The 27,815-nt window shown below is 40.9% G+C and overlaps 1 protein-coding gene across 1 annotated transcript in view; it reads right to left on the reverse strand.

Moving 5' to 3' along the window:
• Positions 1 to 3,917: 3,917 nt before the first annotated feature.
• The window catches only part of LOC137675646 (ectopic P granules protein 5 homolog), a 40,073-nt gene continuing 16,175 nt past the window's right edge, over positions 3,918 to 27,815 (reverse strand). Inside the window, 18 exon segments of the mRNA XM_068421830.1 lie at positions 3,918 to 4,149; positions 4,339 to 4,505; positions 6,170 to 6,289; positions 7,063 to 7,173; positions 7,719 to 7,916; positions 9,131 to 9,275; positions 10,010 to 10,150; positions 12,302 to 12,561; positions 14,082 to 14,204; positions 15,433 to 15,597; positions 15,812 to 15,952; positions 16,551 to 16,705; positions 21,270 to 21,427; positions 21,786 to 21,941; positions 22,990 to 23,140; positions 24,076 to 24,190; positions 24,714 to 24,822; positions 26,923 to 26,996. Of these exon segments, the coding sequence (XP_068277931.1) occupies positions 3,918 to 4,149; positions 4,339 to 4,505; positions 6,170 to 6,289; positions 7,063 to 7,173; positions 7,719 to 7,916; positions 9,131 to 9,275; positions 10,010 to 10,150; positions 12,302 to 12,561; positions 14,082 to 14,204; positions 15,433 to 15,597; positions 15,812 to 15,952; positions 16,551 to 16,705; positions 21,270 to 21,427; positions 21,786 to 21,941; positions 22,990 to 23,140; positions 24,076 to 24,190; positions 24,714 to 24,822; positions 26,923 to 26,996 (2,721 nt within the window).

Here is a 27,815-nt window from a genome sequence, read left to right on the forward strand (position 1 = left end):
ACTGCCCCAGGGGTGGAAAAACAGCCCTACCATTTGCAATGGACTGAGCCAGACTGCACTGGAACAGGGTGAAGCTCTGGAACATCTGCAATATGTTGATGACATCATCATATGGGGCAATACAGCAAAAGAAGTTTTTGAGAAAGGGAAGAAAATAGTCCAAATCCTTCTAAAAGCCAGTTTTGCCACAGAACAAAGTAAGGTCAAGGGACCTGCACAGGAGATCCAGTTTTTAGGAATAAAATGGCAAGATGGACGTCATCAGATCCCAATGGATGTGATCAACAACATAACAGATATGTCTCCATCAACTAATAAAAAGGAAACACAAGGTTTCTTAGGCATTGTGGGTTTTTGGAGAATGCACATTCCAAAATACATTCTGATTGTAAGCCCTCTATCAACTGACCCAGGAGAAGAATGATTTCAAATGGGGCCCTGAGCAACAACAAGCCTTTGAACAAATTAAACAGAAGATAGTTCATGCAGTAGCCCTTGGGCCAGTCTGGACAGGACAAGATGTAAAAAATGTGCTCCACACTGCAGCCAGTGAGAATTGCCCTACCTGGAACCTCTGGCAGAAAGCACCAAGGGAGACTCGAGGTTGACCCTCAGGGTTTTGGAGTTGGGGATACAGAGGATCCAAAGCCTGCCATACTCCAACTGAAAAGGAGATACTGGCAGCTTAAGAAGTGGTTTGAGCTGCTTCGGAAGGGGTTGGTACTGAAGCACAGCTCCTCCTGGCACCCCGGCTGCCAGTTCTGGGCTGGATGTTTAAAGGTAGGGTCTCCTCTACACATCATGCAACTGATGCTACATGGAGTAAGTGGGTTGCACTGATCACACAACGAGCTCAAATAGGAAACCCCAGTCGTCCAGGGATCTTGGAAGTGATCATGGACTGGCCAGAAGGCAAAGATTTTGGTATATTGCCAGAGGAGGAGGTGACGCGCGCTTAAGAGGCCCCACTGTATAATAAATTACCAGAAAACGAGAAGCAATGTGCCCTGTTTAGTGATAGGTCCTGCCCTATTGTAGGAAAGCATCGGAGGTGGAAGGCGGCTATATGGAGTCCCCTACAATAACAGAAACTGCTGATGGAGAAGGTGAATCAAGTCAATTCGCAGAGGTGAAAGCCATCCAGCTGGCTTTAGACATTGCTGAACGAGAAAAGCGGCCAAAGGCTTTATCTCTATACTGACTCATGGATGGTGGCAAATGCCCCGTGGGGGTGGTTGCAGCAATGGAAGCAGAGGAACTGGCAGCACAAAGGCAAACCCATCTGGGCTACTGCATTGTGGCAAGATATTGCTGCCCAGGTAGAGAACCTGATTGTGAAAGTACATCACGTAGATGCTCATGTACCCAAGAGTTGGGCCACTGAAGAACATCAAAACAACCAACAGGTGGATCACGCTGCAAAGACTGAAATGGCTCAGGTGGATCTGGATTGGCAACATAAGGGTGAATTACTTCTAGCTTGGTGGGCCCATGACACCTCAGGCCACCAGGGAAGAGATGCAACATGTAGATGGGCTCGTGATCGAGGGGTGGACTTAACCACGAACATGAAACATATGCTGCAATTAAGCAAGCCAAGCAGTTAAAGCCTCTTTGGTATGGAGGACAATGGCTGAAATATCAATATGGGGAGGCCTGGCAGATTGATTATATCACGCTCCCACAAACCCGCCAAGGCAAGTGCCATGTGCTTACCATGGTGGAAGCAACCACCGGATGGCTGGAAACATATCCCATGCCACCACCTGGACCACTATCCCGGACCTTGAAAAGCAAGACTTATGGTGACATGGAACCCCAGAAAGAACTGAGTCAGACAAGGGGACTCATTTCTGAAACAACCTCATACACACCTGGGCCAAAGAGCACGGCATTGAGTGGGTATATCACATCCCCTATCATGCACCAGCCTCCAGAAAAATCGAATGAGACAGTGGACTGTTAAAGCCTCCACTGAGAGCAATGGGTGGTGGGACCTTCAAACATGGGGATACACATTTAGCAAAGGCCACCTGGTTAATTAACGCTAGGGGATCTACCAATCAGGCTGGCCCTGACCAGTCAAAACTCTCACATACTGTAGAAGGGGATAAAGTCCCCATAGTGCACATGAAGAATATGTTAGGGAAGACAGTCTGGGTTATTCCTGCCTCGGGCAAAGGCAAACCCACTCGTGAGATTGCTTTTGCTCAAGGACCTGGGTGCACTTTGTGGGTGATGTGGAAAGATGGGGAATTCCAATGCATACTTCAAGGGGATTTGACTTTGGGTGAGAACAGCCAACTAATTAAATTGTATGATGTTAATTGCTATATAACCCTGCCACTATATGTCATCACTACTACAGTTGTTGCTATATCAATGGTATTACAGTAATAATCACCCAGATTAATCAAGAATGAACTTTGATGAAACCGAGCGAAGTGCAGTGGTGATGGAACCAGAACTGACTTCAGTATGCAACAGTCCAACACTACACACTGGGGGTTTACATACGGCTGGGGTTAAAACGCAACAATGACCAAGGAGGATTTATGATCTCCCTCCTTTGCTTGTACAGTACCTACTGATTGCTGGGGGTGAAGCACTTAAAAGAAGCTCAGATCCCATATGCCCAAACCCCCTGAACAAGGGACACTTTCCAAATAATCGTTTCAACTAGTTTCTGGGAATATTCAGATACTGTAATACTGCAAATATTTCTTAAGGTAGACTTCTCAGACCAAAAGTCTCTGTGTAACACAACCACGGACTTCTGAACAGCCTAGCTACATTTTCAGTGTGCATGAGACATGCAGCTCTTAGAAGTTACCACCCCTTACAAATGTGAGCGTTCATCAGCTGCATCGCAGTGAGCAACCGTGCCCATCTCCTTAGCCTACTCCAACACAAGAAGACAGCCTTATGCTAAGGTTTTGGTTAAGCAGACATATTGGGGGTGGAACATCTCCCTTATGAGGAGAGGCTGAGGGAGCTGGGTCTCTTTAGCTTAGAGAAGAGGAGACTGAGGGGTGACCTCATTAATGTTTATAAATATGTAAAGGGCAAGTGTCAAGAGGATGGAGCCAGGCTCTTCTCAGTGACATCCCTTGACAGGACAAGGGGCAATGGGTGCAAGCTGGAGCACAGGAGGTTCCACTTAAATTTGAGGAAAAACTTCTTTACTGTAAGGGTGACTGAACACTGGAACAGGCTGCCCAGAGAGGTTGTGGAGTCTCCTTCTCTGGAGACATTCAAAACCCGCCTGGACGCGTTCCTGTGTGATATGGTCTAGGCAATCCTGCCCCGGCAGGGGGATTGGACTAGATGATCTTTCGAGGTCCCTTCCAATCCCTAACATTCTGTGATTCTGTGATTCTGTGATATCACTTTCCAGCTGGCACAGAACACACTTGTCAGAGCTCAACTTTAGCATGCTACCTGGGTAAACTGCACTAACTGAATCATGTGTTGAAGTCCCCAGTAAATTCCCTGATGAAGTAACCTTACTCAGACATAAATTTAGGCCCTGGTCTGTGACAAACAGATGTATACACACAAAGTAGCATTTTACGTTTATAGCTAGTGACGTACATACCAGTAGCAGGTACGTCTAAACAACAAATGTTTTACCAGCATGGAGATACCATTAATTAAAAAGCACAGCTCTCCCCTAAGGGGAGCGACAACTCTATCAACATTTTATTTTTAGTAGTAAAATCAGCTCCTCCTCAAACAAAACAAGTTGTATCAAGAGGAACAGATTTGACCACAACTATACATATAACAAGTGCCTGCAGTACCTCTAGGTCAGCCAAGAGTCACATCCCTTCAAGTCTCCCACAGCTAAGTCTGTGCTCTAGTAATTGCTCAGGTGGTTGTACTGAATAATAAGATTGAACTGAGCAGGCTTTTTTTTACCTGACAAGTTCCTTATGCAGTTCTGGTGAAGTCAGGTAAGGTGGTGAGCAGCTTGTCTTCTCTGGTGATCTGTCCCTGCCCTCTGCAGGACTCTCCACTCTTAGTGCTTTACTGGCAGCATGGTGGAAGTCTGCTACCTCTATTAAGCACTGCTTCATTTCATTTAGTAAGTTAACATGAGCTGCACTCTGGAAAAAAGGTCTTCCAATACAGCCATCTACAGGTAGTCTAAAAATGAACAAAAAAGCACAACAAAGTCTTGTTGCAAGTGTCAAATCAGCATCTCTGCAAATAAACTGACTCTTCAGAGAAGTTGCTGGTACCTACTGCTTTCAGCTACAGTCTTAGTGTGAGGCACTTAATCTCACTTGTGGTGCAAACTTGCTAATCTGCTAGAGTCCTTATGATCAGACTCACCCATATTGTGGTCCTGGTCGGTGAAGGTAAAGGAGGAAGAATTTCTGCCAGATTAGTGGCATTATAGGGTGATCAGCAGGGGCAGCAAGGGCCTGGTGAGCCCAGCGGTAAATCATGAGCCTCTGAAGGGAAGGTACGATGGGCAGCTTCAGCTGGGTCTGTGCTTTCTGCAAAAAGAACAATATTCAGACAAATGTTCTATTGCTGTTCCCTGTAACGGGCTGTCACAGCTTAACCCAACAGATTAACACAGCGTGAAAATTCAGCAATTACGAAGGAGAAAACTTTGGGAACATTCACACATATACTACAGGTCTTAGAGGAAGAGCTGCCCAGCTCATAGTTGTGTTGAACAGTGCAGTGCTGCACCTCTGATGCTTAAAAAAAAAAAAAAAAAGCAAGCATGAACGGAGGGGCTACTGTGATGCAAGGCCAACATATGGGCCATTGCTGTTAACTACAGTGAATTACTGGTTTTCCTCACAGAGGTAGATGTTCCTGGTTTAAGCTTCCATAAGACCAGTGCTGACAACAGAGAGAGAACAAAGCAGCAGCGAAGCACACAGCACGTTCCAACCAGTAAAAATAAGTCTCAAGCCATGGGAGGACGCAGAATCCTACAGCACGCCACCACTTTTAGCTTTTTCCAGACTACATTCCATACAGCCTATTGAAAATCTAAAACGTAAAGTAAAACTAACACAAAGAAAGAATACAGAAGGAAAAAAATTTTTTTTCCTCTTGCAAAAGCAGAACAAAGGCAATGCAACATATGAGCAGCAGCACTCTCTATTAGCAACACAGAACACTACTCCACAGACCTACTAAATCATTAGAAGTCACACACCAAGCTCCCATGGACTGTGCCTAAAGCAGTGGAACAGGAGGCTTTTCTGAGTTCCCACGTCTCAGCACAGACCCTGGCACTACCTCATCCCCCACACTAGACCTTGGGAACCCTCGGCACCCTTTTCCACACACTCCTCACATACTATCTCACTGTTTTCCAGGTAAATCAAGACATGCAAGCCAAGGGACAAATGTTTTCCAGACTAGTCTCCAAAGATGCAAGACATGTACCACTCTGGACACAGCCAGACCTATTTTCATAGAGCCTCATAGAGCTTAGAGAAAATAATCTATTTCCATAGAGCTTCTAGACGATCTTGTTCATTAAAACACACTGAAACAGTTGAGATGAAGGATATATGAAAGGCTACACTTTGAGACTGGACAGTTTTGGTTTCCACTTGCTTCATTCCAGAACTTCTAACTGAATTTGGGCAAAGAACCTGGAAAAGGGATCCAATGTGGCTTAAAGCACACCTGACTAAGTGCCTTGTTAAGGGGGAGACCTAAACAGTTCTGAAAGTCTTGGAAAATAATTCAGCAAATACAGAGAAAAGTAAAGCTCAGACTTCTGCAAAATTCAAATCATCTGAGAAATGCTCTTTGAAATATAGACACCTTTTCCCACCTGTAAATCTGTATCTGCACTCCCCATCTCAGTGGTATAGGATAAGTCCACTGAAGATCATGAGGCATTGAAATGACCCAGAAAAATCATGCAAGAGCACTTATTAGTGATTGAAATTTTCTGTAAATAATGGTATACTAAAAACCAGATATTTACATGGTAGTTTTCAAATGTTCAACTCAAAATGTAAAAAAAGCTTCCCTGATGTGTATTTTCTCCTGGAAAGCCAGACAAAGCATTAGTTATGCTTTTATCCTGGTATGAAAAAGCACGTAAGATAAAAACTACACAATACAAGAGAACACTTTTCTCCAGTATTTCTGTCTAATAAAAGCAGATGAACAGTTCTCTCACCTTCAAAGCTTGGTCAGGAGTTAAAGCATTAATAACCAACTCTCCCTCCACAACTCTGCGAAGCTGTGAATCTTCTTCAAATATTGACTCCACATTTAACACCATCCACGAAAACCAGACCTTTAAAAACAGTAATAACAGAAACATTGATAACAAAATGGCAGGGGTAGGATTAGGAAGCTTGCTGTTTTCTTAAGAGGAATATGTCTTTGCCAGATTCTCATTACAAAGTTGCAAAAGCAATATCATATCTCAACAAGAAAACTGAGAACCAGTTTCCTCCTTATCTACATTCCAAAATCCTCTTTGTACTCTGTACAATCTTGGGAAAGAAGGGGGAAACCAGGGAAAACCAACAGAATTATCCAGGGAGTTCTGGAGGAAACAACCTACTCAAACCCTGTAAAATAAGATGATCTCACTCCCACCTGCACTACACATCTCCAGTTGGGGTACTGTAGTTTTTTTTTTCTTTTTGCTCGAATGAGGAACTTGCCTAAGCAGAGAGAAAGAAACTAGTATTCCAAATATTTATCAGAAAAAGACTGATCTAATAGAAGAGTCAGGCTTTACGTATTTTCTCTCATTAAATATACTAAGAACAATTGAAGATTAAAATAAATCTTTACTAATAAATCCTATTATATTAATTCTTGGACACAGATCAGACAAGCTTTCTCTGTGCAAAATATCAATGTTCCCTTTAGCATAATAAGTCCATAGCACTCTCTTAGGCTAAATTAGGATTTTATCACAAGAAAACTCAAACACAGGGATAGGAAGAGGGAACAAGAGAAAAATCTGCAAAAACCTGCAAAAGCAGAAAAATAACCCTAAACACCTGTATATTGCTTATCCCAGAGTTGTTCATACAACACCACCATAACACTTACCTGAGAGGAATTAGCATTGCCCTCAACAAAGGAAGGTGTCACGTTGCCTGCCACGATCCAGCTAACAAGCGAAGACAGCAGACCTTTGTCACAATGATAGCCCAAAGCATTCTGCATGGAGACAGAAAACATTTGGGGTTTTTTTGTAAGCAGCCTAACAGATGATTTACAAGCTACAGGTATGTCACTCTGCCTTCATCCAGGTTCCTTTCTGCCTCATGTTGCTACTTCCCAACCTTAGCTCAACCAGCTACTATTAAAATGCCTGCTTATACTTTATTTATTTTTCGCTGAAAAGATTGTGTTATAGTGACAGCGTCTCTTTTTTCAGAAGAGGATGCTCTATTTTTGTTCTAAATACACTATCGAACATTTGAAATGCAAAGACCACAGACTAGAATACTATGATAGAACTCATGAATGAGATGTGTTCCAAATACATTTTAATTCTTATTATTATTATTATTCAAACATCAGATATTTCACTAATCTTGACCTACTCAGAAACAAATCAGGTAACATAACCCCCTTATCACTCATCATCACGACTGTTCTTTTAACATTTCAGGAAAATACATTCACATCAAAATTAGAATGAGCAATACATGAACTGACCATTTACTCAATAGCCACACCATTATACCACACCCATTTACCTTGTGTTGTTGGTAAAGCAGCTTTTGTACACAGTCCTCTTGACTATATTGAAAAGCAGCTTTACATAAGTCATCCAGCAAGAAGAGTGTTGCTCGGTCCCTGTGCCACAGCTGCTGGCTGGTGAGGACCTGAACCCAGAACTCCAGTACGGCAGCCGGCCCCACTCCATTTGGCTGGTCACTTAGAAAAATGTGAGTCTGTCAAATTAAAGTGTAAAATTATTCAAGAGATTGCAGCTTCAATTAAAGGATAAGAATTTGTTGAAGAACTGTTTAACTTGCATAACGCTGTGGGCCTATCCTTAAAATAAATAATTTACCATGATGCTCTCTATGCCTATGTAAAAACAGCTTTGTCATCTCCAACCTCCAAAAGAGATTCTGCAGCCTGGAGAGCTGAGCATCTCATGCAATCAGCAAAAACAGATGCAAAAGCTGTAAGCGGGACCCCTGTGACCTGCAGGCATAAATTTGACCTATTTCTGAAGTGTAGCCTGCTGTTCCTGCAAAAGGACTTCCCAGAGTAGGTCTGTTTCCCTCTAGTCCTTACACCTCTCTAATGTTAGCGGGCCTTGGTTCTCGACCTCTCCGCACTTAGAAAAAAATACTAGTTTCCTAACACAGGAACATTTTTTCCTAGCGTAGCCATAAAACAATGGTCAAAAGCAAAGCTTTCAAACTTTGATATAAGTAGGATTGTTCAGCCTGGAGAAGAGAAGGCTCCGGGGAGACCTTCTAGCAGCCTTCCAGTACCTGAAGGGACCTACAGGAAAGCTGGAGAGGGACTTTTTACAAGGGCATGGAGTGATAGGACAAGGGGGAACGGTTTTAAACTGAAAGAGGGGAGATTTAGATGAGATATTAGGAAGAAATTCTTTGTTGTGAGGGTGGTGAGACACTGGCCCAGGTTGCCCAGAGAAGCTGTGGATGCCCCCTCCCTGGCAGTGTTCAAGGCCAGGTTGGATGGGGCTTTGAGCAACCTGGTCTAGTGGAGGGTGTCCCTGCCCATGGCAGGGGGGTTGGAACTAGATGCTCTTTAAGGTCCCTTCCAACCCAAACCATTCTATGATGATTCTATATCTGCTGCATTCCTCAACTAACACAAGCGAGAAAGTAGTGCTGTGTATTACATTCCCTTTTTAGACAGTTTTGACCTGGTATTAGAAAATGTGTTTTCCAAGAAGTCTGGAAGGCACATATTGTTGTTATGTCCAGCATCACATGTATTGCCAGATTTAGGCAAGTTTAAGTGGAAGTATTTCAGGAAACCAAACCCAACTATTTGTACTGCATGGCTGCATTAACTGCCAGATTCAGTATCCTTTCTAACTTTAAGAACTAACTTAGTCAAAAAATCCTACACCTGTTTTTAAACACCCTGCCCCCCTTTTTTTTTTTAATAATGTTCTTACCTGTATCATACTACTGAGCAGCTTAACATTTTCTCCATAGCTCACTCCTGTCAAGTGCTGTGTTACTTTATGGGTAACCTGCTGGGTCACGCCTTGAGGGACTCCACTATCCAGATGAAGAAACAGTTGGACGCAAGATAAAAACCTAGGGATGTCAATAAATTAAATTAATTCTAAAATTTCTCCTACAGCATAATATACAGAAAAGCTACTTCTAGAAAATTTAAAACCAGCTCAACAGCACTGGTGACACCCATATACAAGGATTTTGATTCACAACCATGCTGCAGGTTTAATTGCTCCATTTTAACCATATCATGCACATAGTATGAGCAGTTCATGGCAGACTGTAATTTCAGGCAGCTCACCAGGACTGAATACAGTTCTTGATCCACATCAGCACCCAAATCTAGTCCAGGAATTGTTTGGGAGACTGCCAGGTGGTCAGTGGGAGCACCCCAGGGACCACATTATTAATTTACCAGGACAGACAGCTGAGGTCCAGCACTTGAGTACACTCCCAGCTGCTCGACTTACCAGTTAGAACACAGTTAAGTAGTATTGCCTGCTTATCTTTCTCGTTCATCTAAACATAACAGCTACTTGTCAATACAGCTGTCTGAAGACCACTTCTGTTCCACAGCAGCAGCAGTGACGACTGTACATGTGAGGTCAGTAGGAGACACTTCTACAACTACTTCCTCAACCACAATCAATGTCAAAAAGTAACTTGGCAAATAAACCAGACGTACTTCCCCATCATCTGCATCACACTCCCATTGGATGCAAAACCCAGAATGAAGCCTGATAAATTTAACAGTTAAGATTAACTTTTATTGTTCTTTATCAATAAATGTATTAGGAACATATAATGCTTACTGTTCATTCTTCAGAAGATAATACTGGCAAGAGTAATATAAGGGCAAAATTTTATCCAGCACATGGACCACTGTTCTCAGATATCTGGACTGGACGAGTACACCCAAAAGAGGGATCCCTTCAGCACAGAACTTCTCGATGCTGTCAAAAAAAAAAACCCCAAAAAAAACAAAAAAAAACACACCAAAATAAAGAAAAACACATTGACTACCAGTAGAAAGGGAGACAGTGTTGATTTTTTTTTTTGTGAACTGAGATGTAAAGATATTCATATCTTTGTACTTCATCTTTGAAATCCTAAACAGCAAAATCCACAGTTTTTTCTTCAGCTGTAGGAGTCATTCAATTGCTGACAGATTTGCTATGTATTTCCTGCCCTTCTGGGGGTTTGTGAGCTGTCTTCCAAACATCACTGGAGATGGGGGTCTTCATCCATCAAGTTTCAATCAATTTGAAGCTCCAGGTTCTTGCCTAACCCAGCCAACTAGCCTCCCTCTCGAGGCAAAGGAAGAACCTACAGAGGGAGTTTCGTATCACCTAGCTTTGCCATCTCCTCAGGATTGATGATGCTCTGGACATCCTTCTTCACTACCTATAGATGGAGCTCAGAGGGTTTCCTTACTGTAGGTACTTAGATGGTTGCAGTTAGCTGACGTGAATCCTACTCTTACTGTCCAGAAAACTCACTAGCGGCAACTTATTTGGCACATTGCTCTGCATCAAGTTTTGCTAACTGAGAAGGGTTGCACATTAGAAAAGATATAAAACATTAATCCCACGTCTACTCTGAGGTCATGAAAATGAAATACTGTATTAAGTCGCTAACATACAGTACAGCACTTTGTTTCTTCTGCTCATTAACATAACTGGCCTTGAACTTTTGCATGTGATAAATATCAGTGTTATTGTTTAGATACGAGACAGATATCAAATGGTTCTTTGCAAGGACAAACAAACGGGGGGAGGGGGAAGCCACACTCAGAAGTAAAGAGGTTCCTTGATTTTCATTCCATGCTCAAACTCATGTAAAAACTTCCACTCTCTAACCAGAATACCTTCATATCAGTCTCAAATTACTCTAGTGCTTTGAAGAAGCATGTATGTATCTATGGCATAAGCTTAGCATCAAGCAATGGCTGGGGGAAGGAAAAGAAACCCAAGACAATTTCTCTTTAAAGAGTAAAGTATACTATATGCAGAAAACAAGTTAGTCAAAATTTTGAATATGAGTAAGGGATAATTAAAGAGATGACAGATTCAGGGAAAATAGACCTGGGAGAGATTGATTAATCTATGCCTGGCTCCGTACTTTAATGAACTAGTACATTTGATTATGTCCAAGAACCTTATCTACAAACCAGCTGAAGGCACTGGAAAAGACTGTGTTGGAACACAGTCAGGGCTAGGAGGTTCAGTATCAAGGTTATAAAGCTCTCTATGTATCATTACTAGCATGAGTGGTTTTTTCCTCCTTGCTATTTTCTGAATGCTTTGCTGCAACCCTGCTAAAAAAACCTACTCGTAGAACAACTCCTTCAGTAAGTGTGGTCAAAAGTTATTCCTGTCCATAGCAATCATGCTAATCCCTCAGTTTCAATACTATTTCTAATTACTATTTGGGCCCTAACATGCAGAAGGCAAAAAATAGTATTAGCAAAGTAAAGGAAACGGCACGTTGTTTGAAACTACAGTCCCTGAGAGACCACTCAATCCCTTGCATCAGAAGTCCTTTATTCTTTAAACATGCATAAAGATGTTAATAGCCCTTAGTTCATCATTAGAGACCAGAGAAGGGCAACGAAGATGGTGAAGGGTCTGGAGCACAAGTGTGATGAGGAGCGGCTGAGGGAACTGGGGTTGTTTAGTTTAGAGAAAAGGAGGCTGAGGGGAGACCTTATCGCTCTCTACAACTGCCTGAAAGGAAGGTGTAGCGAGGTGGGGGTCGGTCTCTTCTCCCAGGTAACAAGTGGTAAGATGAGAGGAAACAGCCTCAAGTTGTGCCAGGGGAGGTTTAGATTGGATATCAGGAAAAATTTCTTCACTTAAAGGGTTGTCAAGCGTTGGAACAGGCTGCCCAGGGCAGTGGTGGAGTCACCATCCCTGGAGGGATTTAAAAGAGGTGTAGATGTGGTGCTTAGGGACATGCTTTAGTGGCAGACTTGGCAGTGCTGAGTTAATGGTTGGACTCGATGATCTTAAAGATCCTTTCCAACCAAAACGATTCTATGATTAGGTAGGTTTCTCAGTCACTGGGGCCATCTGTCCAAGGCAAACACGAAAAAGCACACTTACCTGTGACCTAGCGTGGTCATCGCCAGTGCCAGATAACAGCCGACAGGGATGCCTGCTTTAACAGCCTTCAGGAGGGAGTGAAGCGTGACTGACTCCATCATGTCGAGCACGCCGTCAGACACAGGGAGTGCCGGCCAGCCATGCTGCATGCCACGGTCATTTCTGTGAAGCTTTAACCTCAAAATCAAATCCCATGCCCACTGATTAAAGGAAGCCTCTGGTGTTTCCCTGTATCGAACAATGCTGGCTAAGTAGGAGACCTGGAACAAAGCAGCAGGAACAGGAATGAGAGGAAGCACAGCCATACTACAGAGCATATGGCACTCACAATACCTTGACATGAGATCAGAGCAACAGTAGTTATTTCTCAGACATATCACGTAGCACCACCAATTAAGTTTATCCAAAATCTCTGTTCCTATGGCCTTGATTTCCACCTCTCTTCTCTCCCCACCTCATCCCTTTTGGTAAAGGCTATCAACTTGTACTGTTTGCTTAAAGTTTTCCAAACTAGATATTGGTCTCAGATTAAATTTTATTTTTACTACTGAAAAAAAAAAAGCCACATACAACCTTCAGTAATGTTTAAGACTGCTAGTGAAAGGAAAACAAAAAATATATATGCAAAAATAACATCTGTCAACAAAAAGCCTAAAACTTGGCAGCTTCTCCTTAGAAAGAAGTCTGTAATGTGGACAGGCAGAGTCTCTGTGTCATGTACATGTGTCCATTGTCATGAAGACCCTGTCTAGATCAGAAGGAATTATAAATCTTTGGGAAAAAATATCATACATGCTCTGACAGACCAGTGTAAATTGCAGAGCTGGGAGTCAATGCAGATATTTCATCCTCTCTGAGTGGGGGTAAAAGAACCTAAGCATTATTTTCTCTCAAGTTCCAGTTACAAGTTCATGCAAGTCAGGACAGATTCACCAATACAAGTGGCAACCAAGGCTGAAATAGGCTTAAAAAGAGAACTCATCTAGCTGGCACAAAACAACAAACCATGATTAAGTAGTGCAGAGAAGCAAGTTAAAAAAGAGCAGAGACAACAAGGAACATTCAGAGTGTGGGAAGAAAAGACTAGGGGAAAAAGCACTGTAAAAGAAATACTGAGAAGACAAAGCACAGCACAATGCTAAAAGCTCTGAATAAATAAATAGAAGCATCTTGGATTGAATATCCAAAAAAAGGGATTTTTAACCTTGATCTTTCTATCCTTCCATTCCCCTTCTGTAACTTGGAGCCATACCTTCCTCAGTCACCAGCATGCTGTAAAATCAATATAATAAATATTTGTAGGGTGTTCAGGTAACACAGCACTGATCACTACTAAAAAGCTCCTAAAGAGATTAACGCTTGAGTGTTCAAATAAGGTAAGACTAAGAGCTGGAGACACAGGAAGGATGTCTCTTACGTTCACCAGTAATAATAAGTAGCCTTTCATTAAGTAAGTGCTGTCCAACTCTGCATGAGTAAAGGATGCTTTGGAAGAACAGTTGGTGACTATCCAACTAAGGGCTGGATAATAACACAAACCTACATGGGGGTCAAATTTAAAATGTCTATTTCTCATAGAGATGTTCAACATAAGTCTAACAGTATTTTCAAATAGCTCTGTGGGTGTAAAAAATACTGAGAGTTGGTATATTATGATCTTCTAGTAGTATGAAGATAACAGCTTTCAAAAAAAGAAAAAAGAAAACAAGGTCTTGGCCTGCAGTTTTTCCTGTGTATCACTATCAATAAGCTATTCCCTGTAATTCTGAAGAAGGAATACCTGTTTTATGCTTTCAGAAAGCAGCCCAATATACGGTTTCTGGGAGAGATATTTCTGATACGCTTCCAGGACCATCAATACAACTTCAAAATGGACAGCTGGATCCAGATGAAGAGCATCCTGCTAAAAAAAGAATCACATCACAAAACTTCACCTCATTTAAAAGGTCTCTACAACTGTATCATTCAGTTGCACTACAGAGAAATAAATCTTAATTTGAACAGCCAGAAAGAGATTTAAGTATTGTAATACCTAGGCAAAATCTTGGCCAGTAAGAAAAATTTCAGCCCAACACTGAAGAATAATGAGCTTACATTGCACAATACAAAGCTCAACAGCTACATTATTTCCAGAAAAGAGTGATCATAATCACTTCCCATGTGCATTTTGTGAATTTATAGCAATTAAAGATCCATAGATGGCATTTTAAATTGCATAGTACAGACACTGAAAATCTTGCCTTTAAAAACAAAACCAAACCAAACCAACATATCGTGGTTTTTGTATCAAAACATAGTAACTCCTCTTATAAATTGCCACATTAAAGAACTATTTTTCCCTGTATCAAAGGGTACAGACATGACACTGTTATTGCACAGCAAAGACCTCACAGTTAATTTTCCCTATCATTCCTTTGTTTTCACGTGTCATCAAGAAACGGGAAGAAAAAGTAAGGCAATCTTCATGCACAAGCACCAGCACAGCAAAGAGAAGAGTTCAGTATGACCAAATGCACAGATTACAATGCTAAAATGGATCACTGAACACAGGCAACAGGATTTTTTTTCCCCTAATCTATTTCTGTTTCTCTCCGAAAAAGCATTCACCCTTGATTGGATCCTGAACTGATGGAGCTCCTGGAGTAACTCGTTCTATGGAATATTTTCCAATCATTTAAATAATGCTCAGGGCTTTGGAATCTCTTATTTCAATCATTAGTTTTCTTGCATTGTGAAAAATGTACCTGGATACCAGCCTGCAAACTACAGTCACACCAGTCTCATACACACTTCTTGAAGGATTCCTCTATTTCTGCAGCCACAGACATCTTAATCAAGTGACTCACAAAAATTGTCCTGTCAGCTGTTTCCTCTTGTTTAGAAAGAGGAAATTCCTGCTTAAATATCTCTTTTAATCTCAGCTGCAGCACTATAGGAAAGTAATACAAGCAAAACCTCAGGCAGAATGCTGCAAAATCATTGTGAAGTTCACATCCTATGCCATCAAGTGTACAGCCATCATATAAAAGCATGTAATTAACTGTTTTCAAATTCAGTTATAGTCCCAGGTTGAGTAAAACTTCCACTCTGAAAAACTGATCAGGTTCAGGCCTCCTGTTTTTAATACATACATGCTCACCAAATCCCCAGTTTAGCCCTTCCAAGATAATGCAGGCTAGTTTATTCTCCACTGTCGTTAGACTGTAATTTAATAACCAGTCACGAATCAGTGCTATCTCAGACGAAGAAGGCTTCCACAGGTACAATGGCAGTTCTTTAAACAGATATAAAGAAACCTTTGAGGACAGAAAACAGAAAGGCTAATCAATACTCAGTATGGAACAATAATCAGCATTATGCCCTTCTATCTTAAAGACTGATATGATCAAAAAAACATGGACACGTCTTTAACATGATCCATTCATACCAAGCCATATCTTATAACACAGTCTGGTTTGGCCTCTAGTTTTAACTGGGTGCCTGCTTTAAATGATGGACATTAGCACTTACCACCCCAACTTTCTCGATGGTCTCTCTAATTCGATCCAGCAGTACAGAAATAATCTGTGTATGGATGCTAGCAATTGCTCCCAAGAGTTCTCGACCAACTTTTGAAAATGTCTCTCTTGTGGAAAGACTAACATAAGAGACCTGAGATGATGAGCAGAGAGAAGTTACTGGTTATGGCTGATCTTCACTGACACCACAATAAAATGTCTTTTGGAAAATACAGAACCAAACTGTTCTTGGTGATCCTGGACAAAGTTGATAAATGCCAATAATAAAACTGAAACTGATTGCCCTAGAAGATAAGGAAATTATTATGTCACAGTGCCAAAAACAAAGTCCAAAACTAAACATAGGAACAACACCACCACACACACCAAAAAAAAAAAAAAAACCACCAAAAAAAAAACCACAAAAAACTACACACCACAACAGAAAACACATCACATAAGGAATTTCAGAGCTACAAGTTAGACCTGCACAAGAAAAATAAAGCAAAAGACATATTTTTGTTCATTTGTTTCATTCTGGCTTAGTCTACAGAAAGCTATTTTTTCTCCCAGAAAAACGTGCACTTCAGGATATTTTAATTCAGTATTAGTTTATAAACCTCAGAAGTAGCACTATCTTAGTTCCATAGTAGAACAAACTATAGAAGCCATGAATGTTTCACACCTTCCACTGTTAGAAAGAAAAAGAGCACATTCATCCTTTTCCTGAATGGACCAGTAAGGTTACTCGCCTCATATATCTCGAGAACAATGATTTTGATAAAATCCTCATCGACATCAGCCCGTTTGGTTTGTGCCATCTGAGCAAACGTGGTGAGTAGACAAATTTCTTCCGAGCAGTTCATTGATTTTAGATACTTTTCAAAATTTTCAAGGTGTTCTGGGTCTGTAAAAAAAGTCACATCAAAGAAACATGATAAAAGAAGTGTCACAGGACACACATCATCAACATTTATACATTTATTCACAGCCCAATCTTAGAGAAGGAATTAGTGACAAAGGAATTCTCATCACTAGATGCTTGTCAATTAGTATCCTCTCTTCAGAAGCGGCTGGTACCAGCTGCTTTAAAATAAGGTGCAAGAAACACCATAATATGCAGTGAGCCCATATGATTCAGTAAATATGCTAGTAATTCATAATGAAAGCTAAAACTGCCTCAAGAAGAGATGGAATTCAATCTTTGATATTATTTTAAGGATGCAATGTTAATCATCCACAGGAAGAACTGCTTGTTTCTTTTTGCTTTTTAAATATATTATCACGGTTTTGGTTTCCATTACATATTGGAGCAATTAATTCCACAGATTAAGTCCAAATTATATGAAAGGATTCTAGTTTTAATCAGCACACTATCAAGAGAAGATTAAAACTAAGTCCATCCAAGCACAGCAGAGAGGTTTTGATCAAGTTGAGAGACTCAGCCCATTCCACATACCATGATCTTAGGCAGTAATTAAACTGGGGAGATCATTCTATGCTGATTACAAATAAAAATACTTCAAGCGTCTAGCCCTGGGCCTAGATTATGTCAAAGAGTTACAAAGAAAGGTCAGTTCCAGTTTCTCAAACTCAATACAAGAAAATCACTGTAGGCGCTTGTTTAGAAAATATCTCTGAAAACAGAGAACTGAAGTTGCACAAGACAGGAAGGCTGAGATGAATTCAAGGCAGGCTTCCTCTTTAAACCCAATAGTGAGATGTTGCCAAATACAAATAAACATTTCATTCCTCGGGATGGGGGACAACAGGAAGGTAAGGGTACAAAGAAACCTGTACAGGACTTTAAAGTTATTTGGAAGAAATAAAAATTATTTTAAATAGAGTCTGTGCAGCAAAACAAGCATTGAAAACTGCATTTGAGCCGTAAAATGGTTTGGAGAATGGTCTGCTTCCTCTGAAGCATAACATGCCAATAAACACTGTTCACAGTGATCTTATAGCAGTTGAATATACTGAAAAAGCACTCATTGTGGCACGCAACTAATTCATCTGCACAGGCATGTGCTCAGCATGCTTGTGATTAAACACTTCCACTTAGGTTACATTCTATTTTAAGGGCTTTCAAGAATTTTGCAACTGTACTTCAACCTGAGAAGGTCAGGCTTGTACAACCAAAACGTGTCATGAACAGTGTGCTGGAGGATTGTGCAATTTAAGCAAAGAGTTTTTCCATGTAGTAAGATAAGATGGAGAGGGACTTTTTACAAGGGTGTGTAGTGATAGGACAAGGGGGAACGGTTTTAAACTGAAAGAGGGGAGATTTAGATGAGATATTAGGAGGAAATTCTTTCCTGTGAGGGTGGTGAGACACTGGCCCAGGTTGCCCAGAGAAGCTGTGGCTGCCCCCTCCCTGGCAGTGTTCAAGGCCAGGCTGGATGGGGCTCTGAGCAACCTGGTCTAGTGGAAGGTGTCCCTGCCCGTGGCAGGGGGGGTTGGAGCTAGATGATCTTTAAGGTCCCTTCCAACCCAAATCAGTCTATGATAAACTACACTCTTGATACATACAATAGGCATAAAGGGGATGTCGCATCCATTCATCTCCCTTTCCTAATGCTACCTTTCATCCTTATAGCAGAAGTTATAGAGCACAGTGTTGTTTGTTGTTCTTTGGTTGTTGGGGTTTTTTTAAGGTAATGCAGAAGGACAGGAAAAAGACTATGCCATTACTATATATAAAGGCATAGCAGAATAATCCACACTGCGGCGAAGGGGTAGGACACGCAAGTAACGAATGACTATGACAGCAACTGTCTTATTAGCACCGTGATGTGTGCATCTGTGTTTCATTATGCATAGACCAGTTGAGCAACAGAGAAGGGGTTTGGAGTGGGACAGAAGAGAAAAACGGGATCTGGTAAAGTTAAGGACAAAGACCATAAAAGGAAGGAGAAGAGCTGGTGCCAGCCGCTGAGCACATGTGCACTAGACCTTCTCTGCTGCAAGTCACAGCTCTGCAATCTCCCAGCTTCCTGCTTCAGCTGCACCTTCCTCTTCACCATACCTGGGGCTGCCTGCGGGCTCTGCACGCTGCAGACCCCACGCCAACCTCAAACCCACACCAAGCCATAGCTTGGGACTGAAGGATGGGGACAAGGAAAAAGGGAAGAGAGACTCCACCTAAATCCTATCATCCCACAGTGGAGCAATGACATCTTCACCACAGAGCTGCTACTTGAGCCAATTCCCTTCCTCATCTGCACATTTGGTCACACTACAATTCAAGTTCAGAAAGACCCTAAAAATCAGTGGCTCCTCAAATCTTGGTAATGGCAGTAAAAAAATTGTAACCAGAACTGTTGTTCAGCAGGTTCTCATTGCCAACTGCAATGGAAGCAAAGACAAAACTGTTAATCCTACATTTATAAAACATACAGAGGACACATGCTTGTACTCAACACAGGTATTCAACATCAAGAAGAAACTACTAGGTCATTGCCTGTCAGTGAAAATGTGTGTTCCACAGTAAATTTATTAACATTTGGTCCACTCAAGACTACTTCAAGTAACCAGACTTCCCATATTTCTCCAGGGGTTTATTTTATATCTCATAACCCTCATAGTCCAGAGTTCATCCTAGTAAGTGCAGCCCCATCACTGCACTCTGTTTTATCATGCTATTTCTACCCATCCCTTAAAAGTGGCTATGCTCCCACCTCTGTATGTGCAAGCCTAAAGCTCCCATCAGTTACCAAGGCTTGCTACCACATGTAGATTTACCACTCTTAACATTTCTCAAACTTAATTTGGGAAGGGAAATCAATAAAAAAGGTTCTCTCCCAAGAGAATGTTAATGCCATAGTCTTCTAGGATATGAATTACAGGAAATTAAGTCAGCATTATATTGGTGTCAGCCAAAAGAAGCTATTTCAGAAGATTAGATGGATTTCACTGAAAGAACTGTTGATACTGTCTAGACATTTGTGAAAATTAGCATTGTGCTGACATAACCCATTGAGGAGAATGAAGAGGCTAAAAATATCCTGCATCAGCATACCAGGGACTTTAAAACATAAAAGTTAGCTAGAAACAAAATAAAGCCTGAACAAAAAAAAACCCAAAAAAACCCAAACAAAAACATCAGTGTTTGTTACTGTCAGAGCTGCAACCCACTGCATCATATCACATTCTCTTTGTTTGAGATGCAGTAAAAATTTCTTGAAAAAAATAAAAATAAAAAAGTGCCACTGAAACTGTAACTGTTACTGTTTTGGCTGGCAAGTGCTAATCAGATCAGCACTTCATAAAGCATACACAGCTACAGTCTTCATATCCCTCTCCCACTCTGCGTAAATTGCCTTAAATATTAGCTGAGCTTGCACAGAGTCAAGACACTCAGTAACCTCTCAAGATTGCCATTTTCTTCTTTCTCCATCAAAAGACTTGGGTGATGTGGTAACAGCTATCTGGGCTACCAGCTAGCTGAAAAGTAAAACTGAGAGTGAGATTTGCTCTCCCTAAAGACAGCAAAGAGGCTGTGAAGTAGGGAGTTACTGCTTTGTTTACCTGTCTCCCTGTCAATCAAGTCCTGAAATATTTTCCATGAAGGCAGCAGCAAAGGGAAAGTAGCATTCCAGCTGGCTTCTAAATAACTCTGCTAATAGCTGAAGCCACCACAATCCCTGTGGAGATCAACACAGGACAGAAGTCAAGGGGAAATAGAAAGAAAAGGTGGCATATAGGACAAGAAAAGCATCAAAAGAAGGCTTGAGATAAAGGAAACATCTGTAGTTGTGGAAGATAAGCAGATCTCCCACAATGTACGTTCCTGAAGCCAAACCTAGCAAGTTGGGAGGGTGGGGGGAAGGAGGACTGGGGTATTTATACAAATATCAACAGCTCACAAAAAATCCTAAGTGATACAAAAATCTTTACTTCAGGATTTAAATCTCACTTACTATTACAAAGAAATTCTTTCCTGTGAGGGTGGTGAGACGCTGGCCCAGGTTGCCCAGAGAAGCTGTGGCTGCCCCCTCCCTGGCAGTGTTCAAGGCCAGGCTGGATGGGGCTTTGAGCAACCTGGTCTAGTGGAAGGTGTCCCTGCCTATGGCAGGGGGGTTGGAACTAGATGATCTTTAAGGTCCCTTCCAACCCAAACCAGTCTATGATTCTATGATTCTCCAAATACTATCAAAGGTCAAGATGGGATCTGATATGAGAATACGCAAGATGTACCTACTGTATGGTGCTTTTGCAGCTCTCTGAAGCAGCCAGTAGCAGTCACTGGCAGAGAAAAAAACTAAAAGCACTGTAGATACAACAATTCCTGTTAAAATGAGAGTTTGATCAAACAAGTACTGGAAGCCCATGAACTGCCCAAAACATTTCTGAGGACTTTGGACCAGTCATGCTGCTGCTGAGGGTGTATTTAACAATGAAACAATTAAACCCATAGCAGATGCAGCAGTAGCTGAATCTATGAGAATTGGTTCTGAGTGAAGGAATTCTACCTTTGAGTCTTTGTTTGCAGTCAGCAGGTTGTAGAGTAGAGCAGAGCTTTTCCAGGTGCTCGTTCTCTGCACAGTGCATGACAAAGAAGAGCCTCCATAGCATGTTGCTGGACAAGGTTCTGTAAGGCATTTCAGACATGAACAACCAGACTCCCAACCTGTTGGATTTGAAGAGGCAGATGGAAACATTTTCAGCCTGATAAATCCCAATATTTGAAAAGGAGACATATGCCCACATCTCTGCCATATAACAGAATTAGGAATGTGAGGATGTGCCTTAGCATCTCAAATTCTGAGTTAACCTCACTCTGAACTAAACAGGTCCCCAGAGCTTCTGCCAGGTACTAGAATTCAATGTGTAATTCCTCACCATCTTAATACTACCAATATGCTGAAAAATCCTGCATATTGCAGTCTTGTTTAAACCATTAAGTATTTAAAGCTACTGCAATTCCCAGTTTCAAATATCTAACTCCTCCAAGATGAAGCCAGTATCAGCCACACTGGACAACCTACCTTTTTGCCTTCAGAACATGTAGAACAGCTCTAAAAAACAGCTCATCAAACTCCAGTTGCAATTTTTCCACAGAGTAGGGATGTGCTACTGATCCATATTGTTTATTGCCACTAACATATTGGGCCCAGTGGTCACTCACATGGCAAAGTGTCATCCTACACAGCAGAACAAACAAGTTGAAGAAGGATCATTAACTATGTCATCACTGTATAAAAACACAGACTAGTGCAACTAGATCAGTTGCACTAGAGTCTAGTCACAAGAGACATGTTCAACCCTTTGTCCTCTGGTTTCCAGATATTTCCATATAAATAGCGTTTCCCTCCCCTCTTCAGACAGGTTTAGTCTAAAATTCCTGTGTTATCCTTCCTTGGTTTTGCAACTAAACTATGCATAATATTATCTTACACCAAATTAGTTTGTGTATGAACTTCAGAGTCTTAAGATAGTCTTACATTATGAAGTGGCAGTACATGCAAAGAGCTCATACAGGAAATAATTACACCAAGAAAGTTAATGCTCTGATAACACAAAGAAAAATATGGATTTTGTTTCTGATTTAACTGTACCCCCCTTTAAAACACTCATAGAAGCCACATAAAGTGACTGCTAGAGATTTAAAAATAAAGAGCAACTTTTAGGTTTCAATTACATTTGCTTACTGCAACAATATGAGGATTTTCAAGGAGCAAATTAAAAACTCTAAAACAATTCTAGAAAACAACGAGAAGAAAGCAGTAACACTAGTTATAAATAGGAGTGATTTGAGAAACTGTTGGATTTCAGTGACTTTCCAAGACAAGCCTAAGCACATCCGTGATGGAAGTCAGCCTGGTATTCCACAGCTCATCTGGCTCCTTTGTACCCACAGCATTTAGATTCTGCAATTCCCCACTTCACAGGCAGCTTTAGAGTCAAGGATCCTGGGATTTCAGATTCCCAGATCAACTAACCCTAAACTGACCAACTCTCAGAGCAAAATCTACCTAAGAACTGTTTGGGTTTGTTGTTTTGGTTTGGTTGTTTTGGTCGGTGGAGTTTGGTGGGTTTTTTTTTGTTTGGTTGGTGGTTTGTTTTTTTTTGGTTTTTTGGGTTTTTTTTGGGGGGGGGTGGGGGGTGGGGGGGGGTGTTTAGCAGCTCTGAACTTTAGACCAGATTGTATGAAAAATATTTAATCATATCACAGAGAAAATATTCTCTTACTTGATCAGCTGACCAATTCGCTTCACAAACTGTCGGTACCGGGCTCTGTTAAATGTTTCTAACCCCGCAGACAGAAGTTCCACTAAGGAGTTTGCAAAAGCAAAAATCTTCATCATCTCCTGGGGAGTTGTTTTTTCAGGAAAATAAGCACCTAAGATGGACAAAAAAAAAAGTAAGTCTCAAAAAAATGTGTGAATTCTGGATTTTTTAAGTAACTTAACAAGCACTTAAAGCAACAGTTCACCATATAGCTGGCAAACAGTTCATTATTTTCCAGCTATATAGTGACCTGAAATTTATGTTTTGTTTATGAAATGAACAATAAATACCTGTTAAGTATGAAAGTATAAATCATTTAATGCATGTTATAAGACCTCTAGCAAGCAGCTATCTTCATGTACTTGTCCATAGATTTAACAAAATAAAGAATGAATAAATAATTAGATAAAAGGAGGTTGTAGCAAGGTGGGTGTTGGTCTCTTCTCCCAAGTAACAAGTGATAGGATGAGAGGAAACGGCCTCAAGTTGTGCCAGGGGAGGTTTAGATTGGATATCAGGAAAAATGTCTTCACCGAAAGGGTTGTCAAGCATTGGCACAGGCTGCCCAGGGAAGTGGTGGAGTCACCATCCCTGGTGGGATTTAAAAGCCGTGTAGATGTGGTGCTTAGGGACATGGGTTAGTGGCGGACTTGGCAGTGCTGGGTTAACAGTTGGACTTGATGATCTTAAAGGTCCTTTCCAACCAAAATGATCCTATGATTCTAGAAATCACAGTAACATTACAGCTCTCACCTCTTGCAAGGGGGGAAGTTCTGAAAGCACATCTGTGAGTATAACTACTGAGCAGATCAAAACTAAGGGAAAGGAGTCTAACATTTTGCGTGCCAGTACTGCTGTAAGTTTTTAAGTTAGCCCATACACATGGAATACACTTTCACCTCATCTATTCCATCTGTGAGCTGTTGCAGAGGTTCCTTATTACTTCACTCAGAGACTCTCATAATGCAGTAGCATTCTTGGCAGTTTTAGTCAATAATACAATTAGCATAAGCAAAATGAAGAATAACTCTTTAGAAGCTGATTTACCTCCAGGCTTAAACCCAAGGAACTGCTGAAAGAGTTCATGAAATGGAAACTGTGACAACAGAGCAATCAAGTCATCTTCCAAAAGCATAATCCAGCTTGTTTCAGGATCCTCATCCTAGAGATAAATTCAAACAATCCCTTTTAGTAGCTTTCCAACAAAACACATGGTAGAAGGGCTTCACTATTGTACTAATTACAGTTTGCTTGTACAAGGAAAACAAAGAAAGTACAAATGAACTCTCCTTCCCACACACCCACAAGCTCCTGAATTCCTTTTCCGTGTGTTTTTCTATAAAAGCCCTCATCAGCTAGGAAACAGAAGCAGAGGCAACGCTATGCTAGTCCAACACAGCGTCTGAATGGAAGCAGCTATTCAAACACATCTATCCCCATGTTCCTTTTGCATGCAATAGTTCAAATAAGTTTCATTTCTATCTGTTAATACTCATTCCTGGAAACTCCCATTATCTACAGTTATATCTCAGAGATAAAAGGACAGTAAAATAGACCTAAGTTTTAAATGCTGCTTTTTAACTGAACAAGTCAACTTGTCTTCCTCCATTTCACAAAAATCAATACAATAACCTTGAGCAAAAGCATAAAGGGAAAAAAAGAATAAGAGAGTCATTTCACTGTACCTCTTCCCCTCCTTCATCTACCAGGGTCCAGTTTCCAGATTCTTTCCCAGACGAAGAGGAACTTTTCCTTTCACTTGGTTTCATATGGCACATGAAGTCCATCCTATTTCTGATTTAAAGTGAAAAAATCAAGTTTACAAAAAATAGAAAATGAAAGATTCTGAATTTAATCATCTTTTAGTTAAGAGCAGATATTGAGAAACAGATAGAAGAACGAGAAATTAACAAGTTTCTTAAATAACCTGATGTCCTACAAGACTCGCATCAGTCTGCTGTATTCAGTAAATGATCTTCCAAGCAATATTCTGAACAACGTAAACTGCTATCAGCCCTGTATATCGAACACATTTAAACATGAAAGAAATAACACTATTCTTGTCCATATGTAAGAAAAATCCTTTTTTAAAAAAAATAAGAGAGTCATATTTCAGAAGAAGTGCTCTACAACAACCATTTAAGGTTATAATCCAGCAAGTCAACAACGAACAGGATAAGTGCAGGCCAGCTCTACTACACAACTTTCATAGCTGCATTAGCTGGACACATCAACGTTAGTAAGACTGGTCTTAGGTACGCTGAGCTACCACAACTAAAGACCTTCCAGGAAAGGGTAGTCTTGCGGCGGGCGGCAAGGAAGGCACAGACTCTGAGATCGAGGATGCAAGGGCCTGAAGCCGAAAGGCCTAAGGCTTTTTATTGTTATGCTACTACCCTATTTAACTGCTACAATACAAGAGCCAGACTAGGCAGTTCAAGATAACATCAACATTCACACACTAAGCACTCATCACCCATTCTGGGAAGAGCCAGTGTTCTGGACTCAAAACATCAACAACCATTCCTTGTTTTCAGCTCTGTGTTCAGAACTGACCTTCCACACATGTTTACTTCTTTCATGCCTCAAAAAGCCCTGTGAACTGGTCTCGGCTCCTTTATCTTAGAAGCAAGCAAAAACTATTCTCAGTGCAGTGTTCCCAAGCAAATCTTATGCTCCCCAAGTAAAGCACAGCTGTTTGCAGACTGAGGGTCTTCCACATAGTCTCAAATCGAGCCAGCTCCAGTTCCACGTATCAGATCACCTTAAGTCTGGGATACTAGTTTTCAGATTCTGTACCATATAAATCCTCAGTTGTTCAGACATATACCAGCAAGTTAAACAAACATGCAGAAAGGTTATATAATAAGTTGAAATCATAACATCCAACTTCCTTCTAACTAGGAATGTTCCAGCAGAAATGCACACAGTGCCACAAAACTCCATCATAACACCACTCTCCTGATCTCCTTGAACTTATACTCTGATAACATGAACGTATTACAAATGAAATACAAGTTTTAAGGTACTGATTTCACAAATCAAATTCAGAATTCAAACTTGCTCCTGACACGCAGCAGTTGTAACAGACAAGCGTCAGCTCTTTTAACAGAAAGTACAGCCATTGTGGATGCCCCGCGTTCTTGTATCAATAGTTGAGAGCACCACTCCAGACACCTTCAAGCATCAAAATACACTGGTAACATGCATGCCCTCGGGATACACTTGTTTCCCCAAGCAGCCCTAGACAGAAAATGTAAAACCAAAATCCTTTAAAATAATAGCCTTCAATAAATAGGACTCCCACTTAACTCAGGCTCAGACTATGAAGATGACTGTGACAACCCTAAATACCAGCAGTTTAATTCTTTGACATTAAAATTTGGGGGGGGGAGGCAAGTTATATATTTTATCTGAAGCATCTAACAGTTTTCACTAATGATTGATTTCATTAGCTAGCTTCTCCAAGCACCACGTATTCCTTCTAGATAAAAAAAGGATGAAAAACAAAGCAGCACAACCAGCGTATACACCAACTTAACAAACCCTTTACTCAAGGGCTTCTGTTGCAGAGACAATATACAAACCGGCCATCGTGCAAGGCAAGAACTTTATTTCAGAAGTCACAGTAACAAAACACGTGGGTATGTCAGTCTTCACAAGCTATTTGACAACTGAAAGCAAGCTGCATCATACCGTGCGCAGCAGGAGAATGTACTGTATTTGAGGATGAATGAGTAAAAAGAGTTTGAATTAAACTGTGAATCTCTTATTTATGCCTGCATTTATGACTTTGCCTGCAATGAACTTTCAGGATTTTACAAGTAGATCTAGTGTCATGTTTTCTACTCTTAAATAATCAGAACATATTTACAAAACCATATTCATACTTACTTGACAGGAGACGTAAGCAAGGCAAGAGATTGCATGAAATGAAAGACACCTGATGGGTTATCCAAGACTTTGATCTGAAATTAAATGCAAAAATCTAAGTAAATCTCAATAAGTAAAACAAAGGGTAAATTAGTTTTATCAGAGAAATTCAAATTCCGAGTTTCACACTTTTCACTAACTTTTTGTTCAGACTAAAAAGTATCCATAAAAGACAGTACCCACACCTTGGAGAAAGTATTACTATGGCAAAATATTGGGAGTTGCCCAAAAGAAGTACTTACAGAAATTAAAGGAGGGGGAAAAAAAAAAACATCAAAAGCTCCACAAAAAGACAACTTCTCTCTTTGTTTCACGTGTACTTCTGGGCACCAGGGGAAACTGGGATGTTGAGGGGGAAGTTAGGATCCTACCATGTTACGTTAACAGTTGGACTCAATGATCTTAAGGGTCTTTTCCAACCTAAATGATTCTATGATTCCAATCTATCATTTTATTTCATTGCTTGCCCTTCCCCAGTAGTGTAATCGCAATCCTTTTCCTACGGCTAGATTCCCAACATCTTCACCTCTTGGAGGAGCAAAAATGTTCTTAGCAAGAACGCCCTGGTGCCTTTGGATATCTGCACTTCCTCTGATCTATACGAAGCAAACCCTTGCCCTTGAAATTACCCAACTAATAAACTTTCCATGGAAACCAGTCCCATTTCAACATGCAGGATATAAAAATCTGTTCTTCCTCATCCCTTATACATCACAGAGCTGCCTCCAATCTCCTTTTCTTGGAGAGCACTCCCAACACCTGCTGCTGCATGAGGCCTTCTGAGGCACACCGCAAGTCCTTGACTCCCTTTCGTGGAGTCTCTCTAGCCAAGAATGAGATGTGCAACCTGCTCA

This window comes from Nyctibius grandis, chromosome W (assembly GCF_013368605.1).
Source record: "Nyctibius grandis isolate bNycGra1 chromosome W, bNycGra1.pri, whole genome shotgun sequence".
In the NCBI taxonomy this organism is placed as follows: Eukaryota; Metazoa; Chordata; class Aves; order Nyctibiiformes; family Nyctibiidae; genus Nyctibius; species Nyctibius grandis.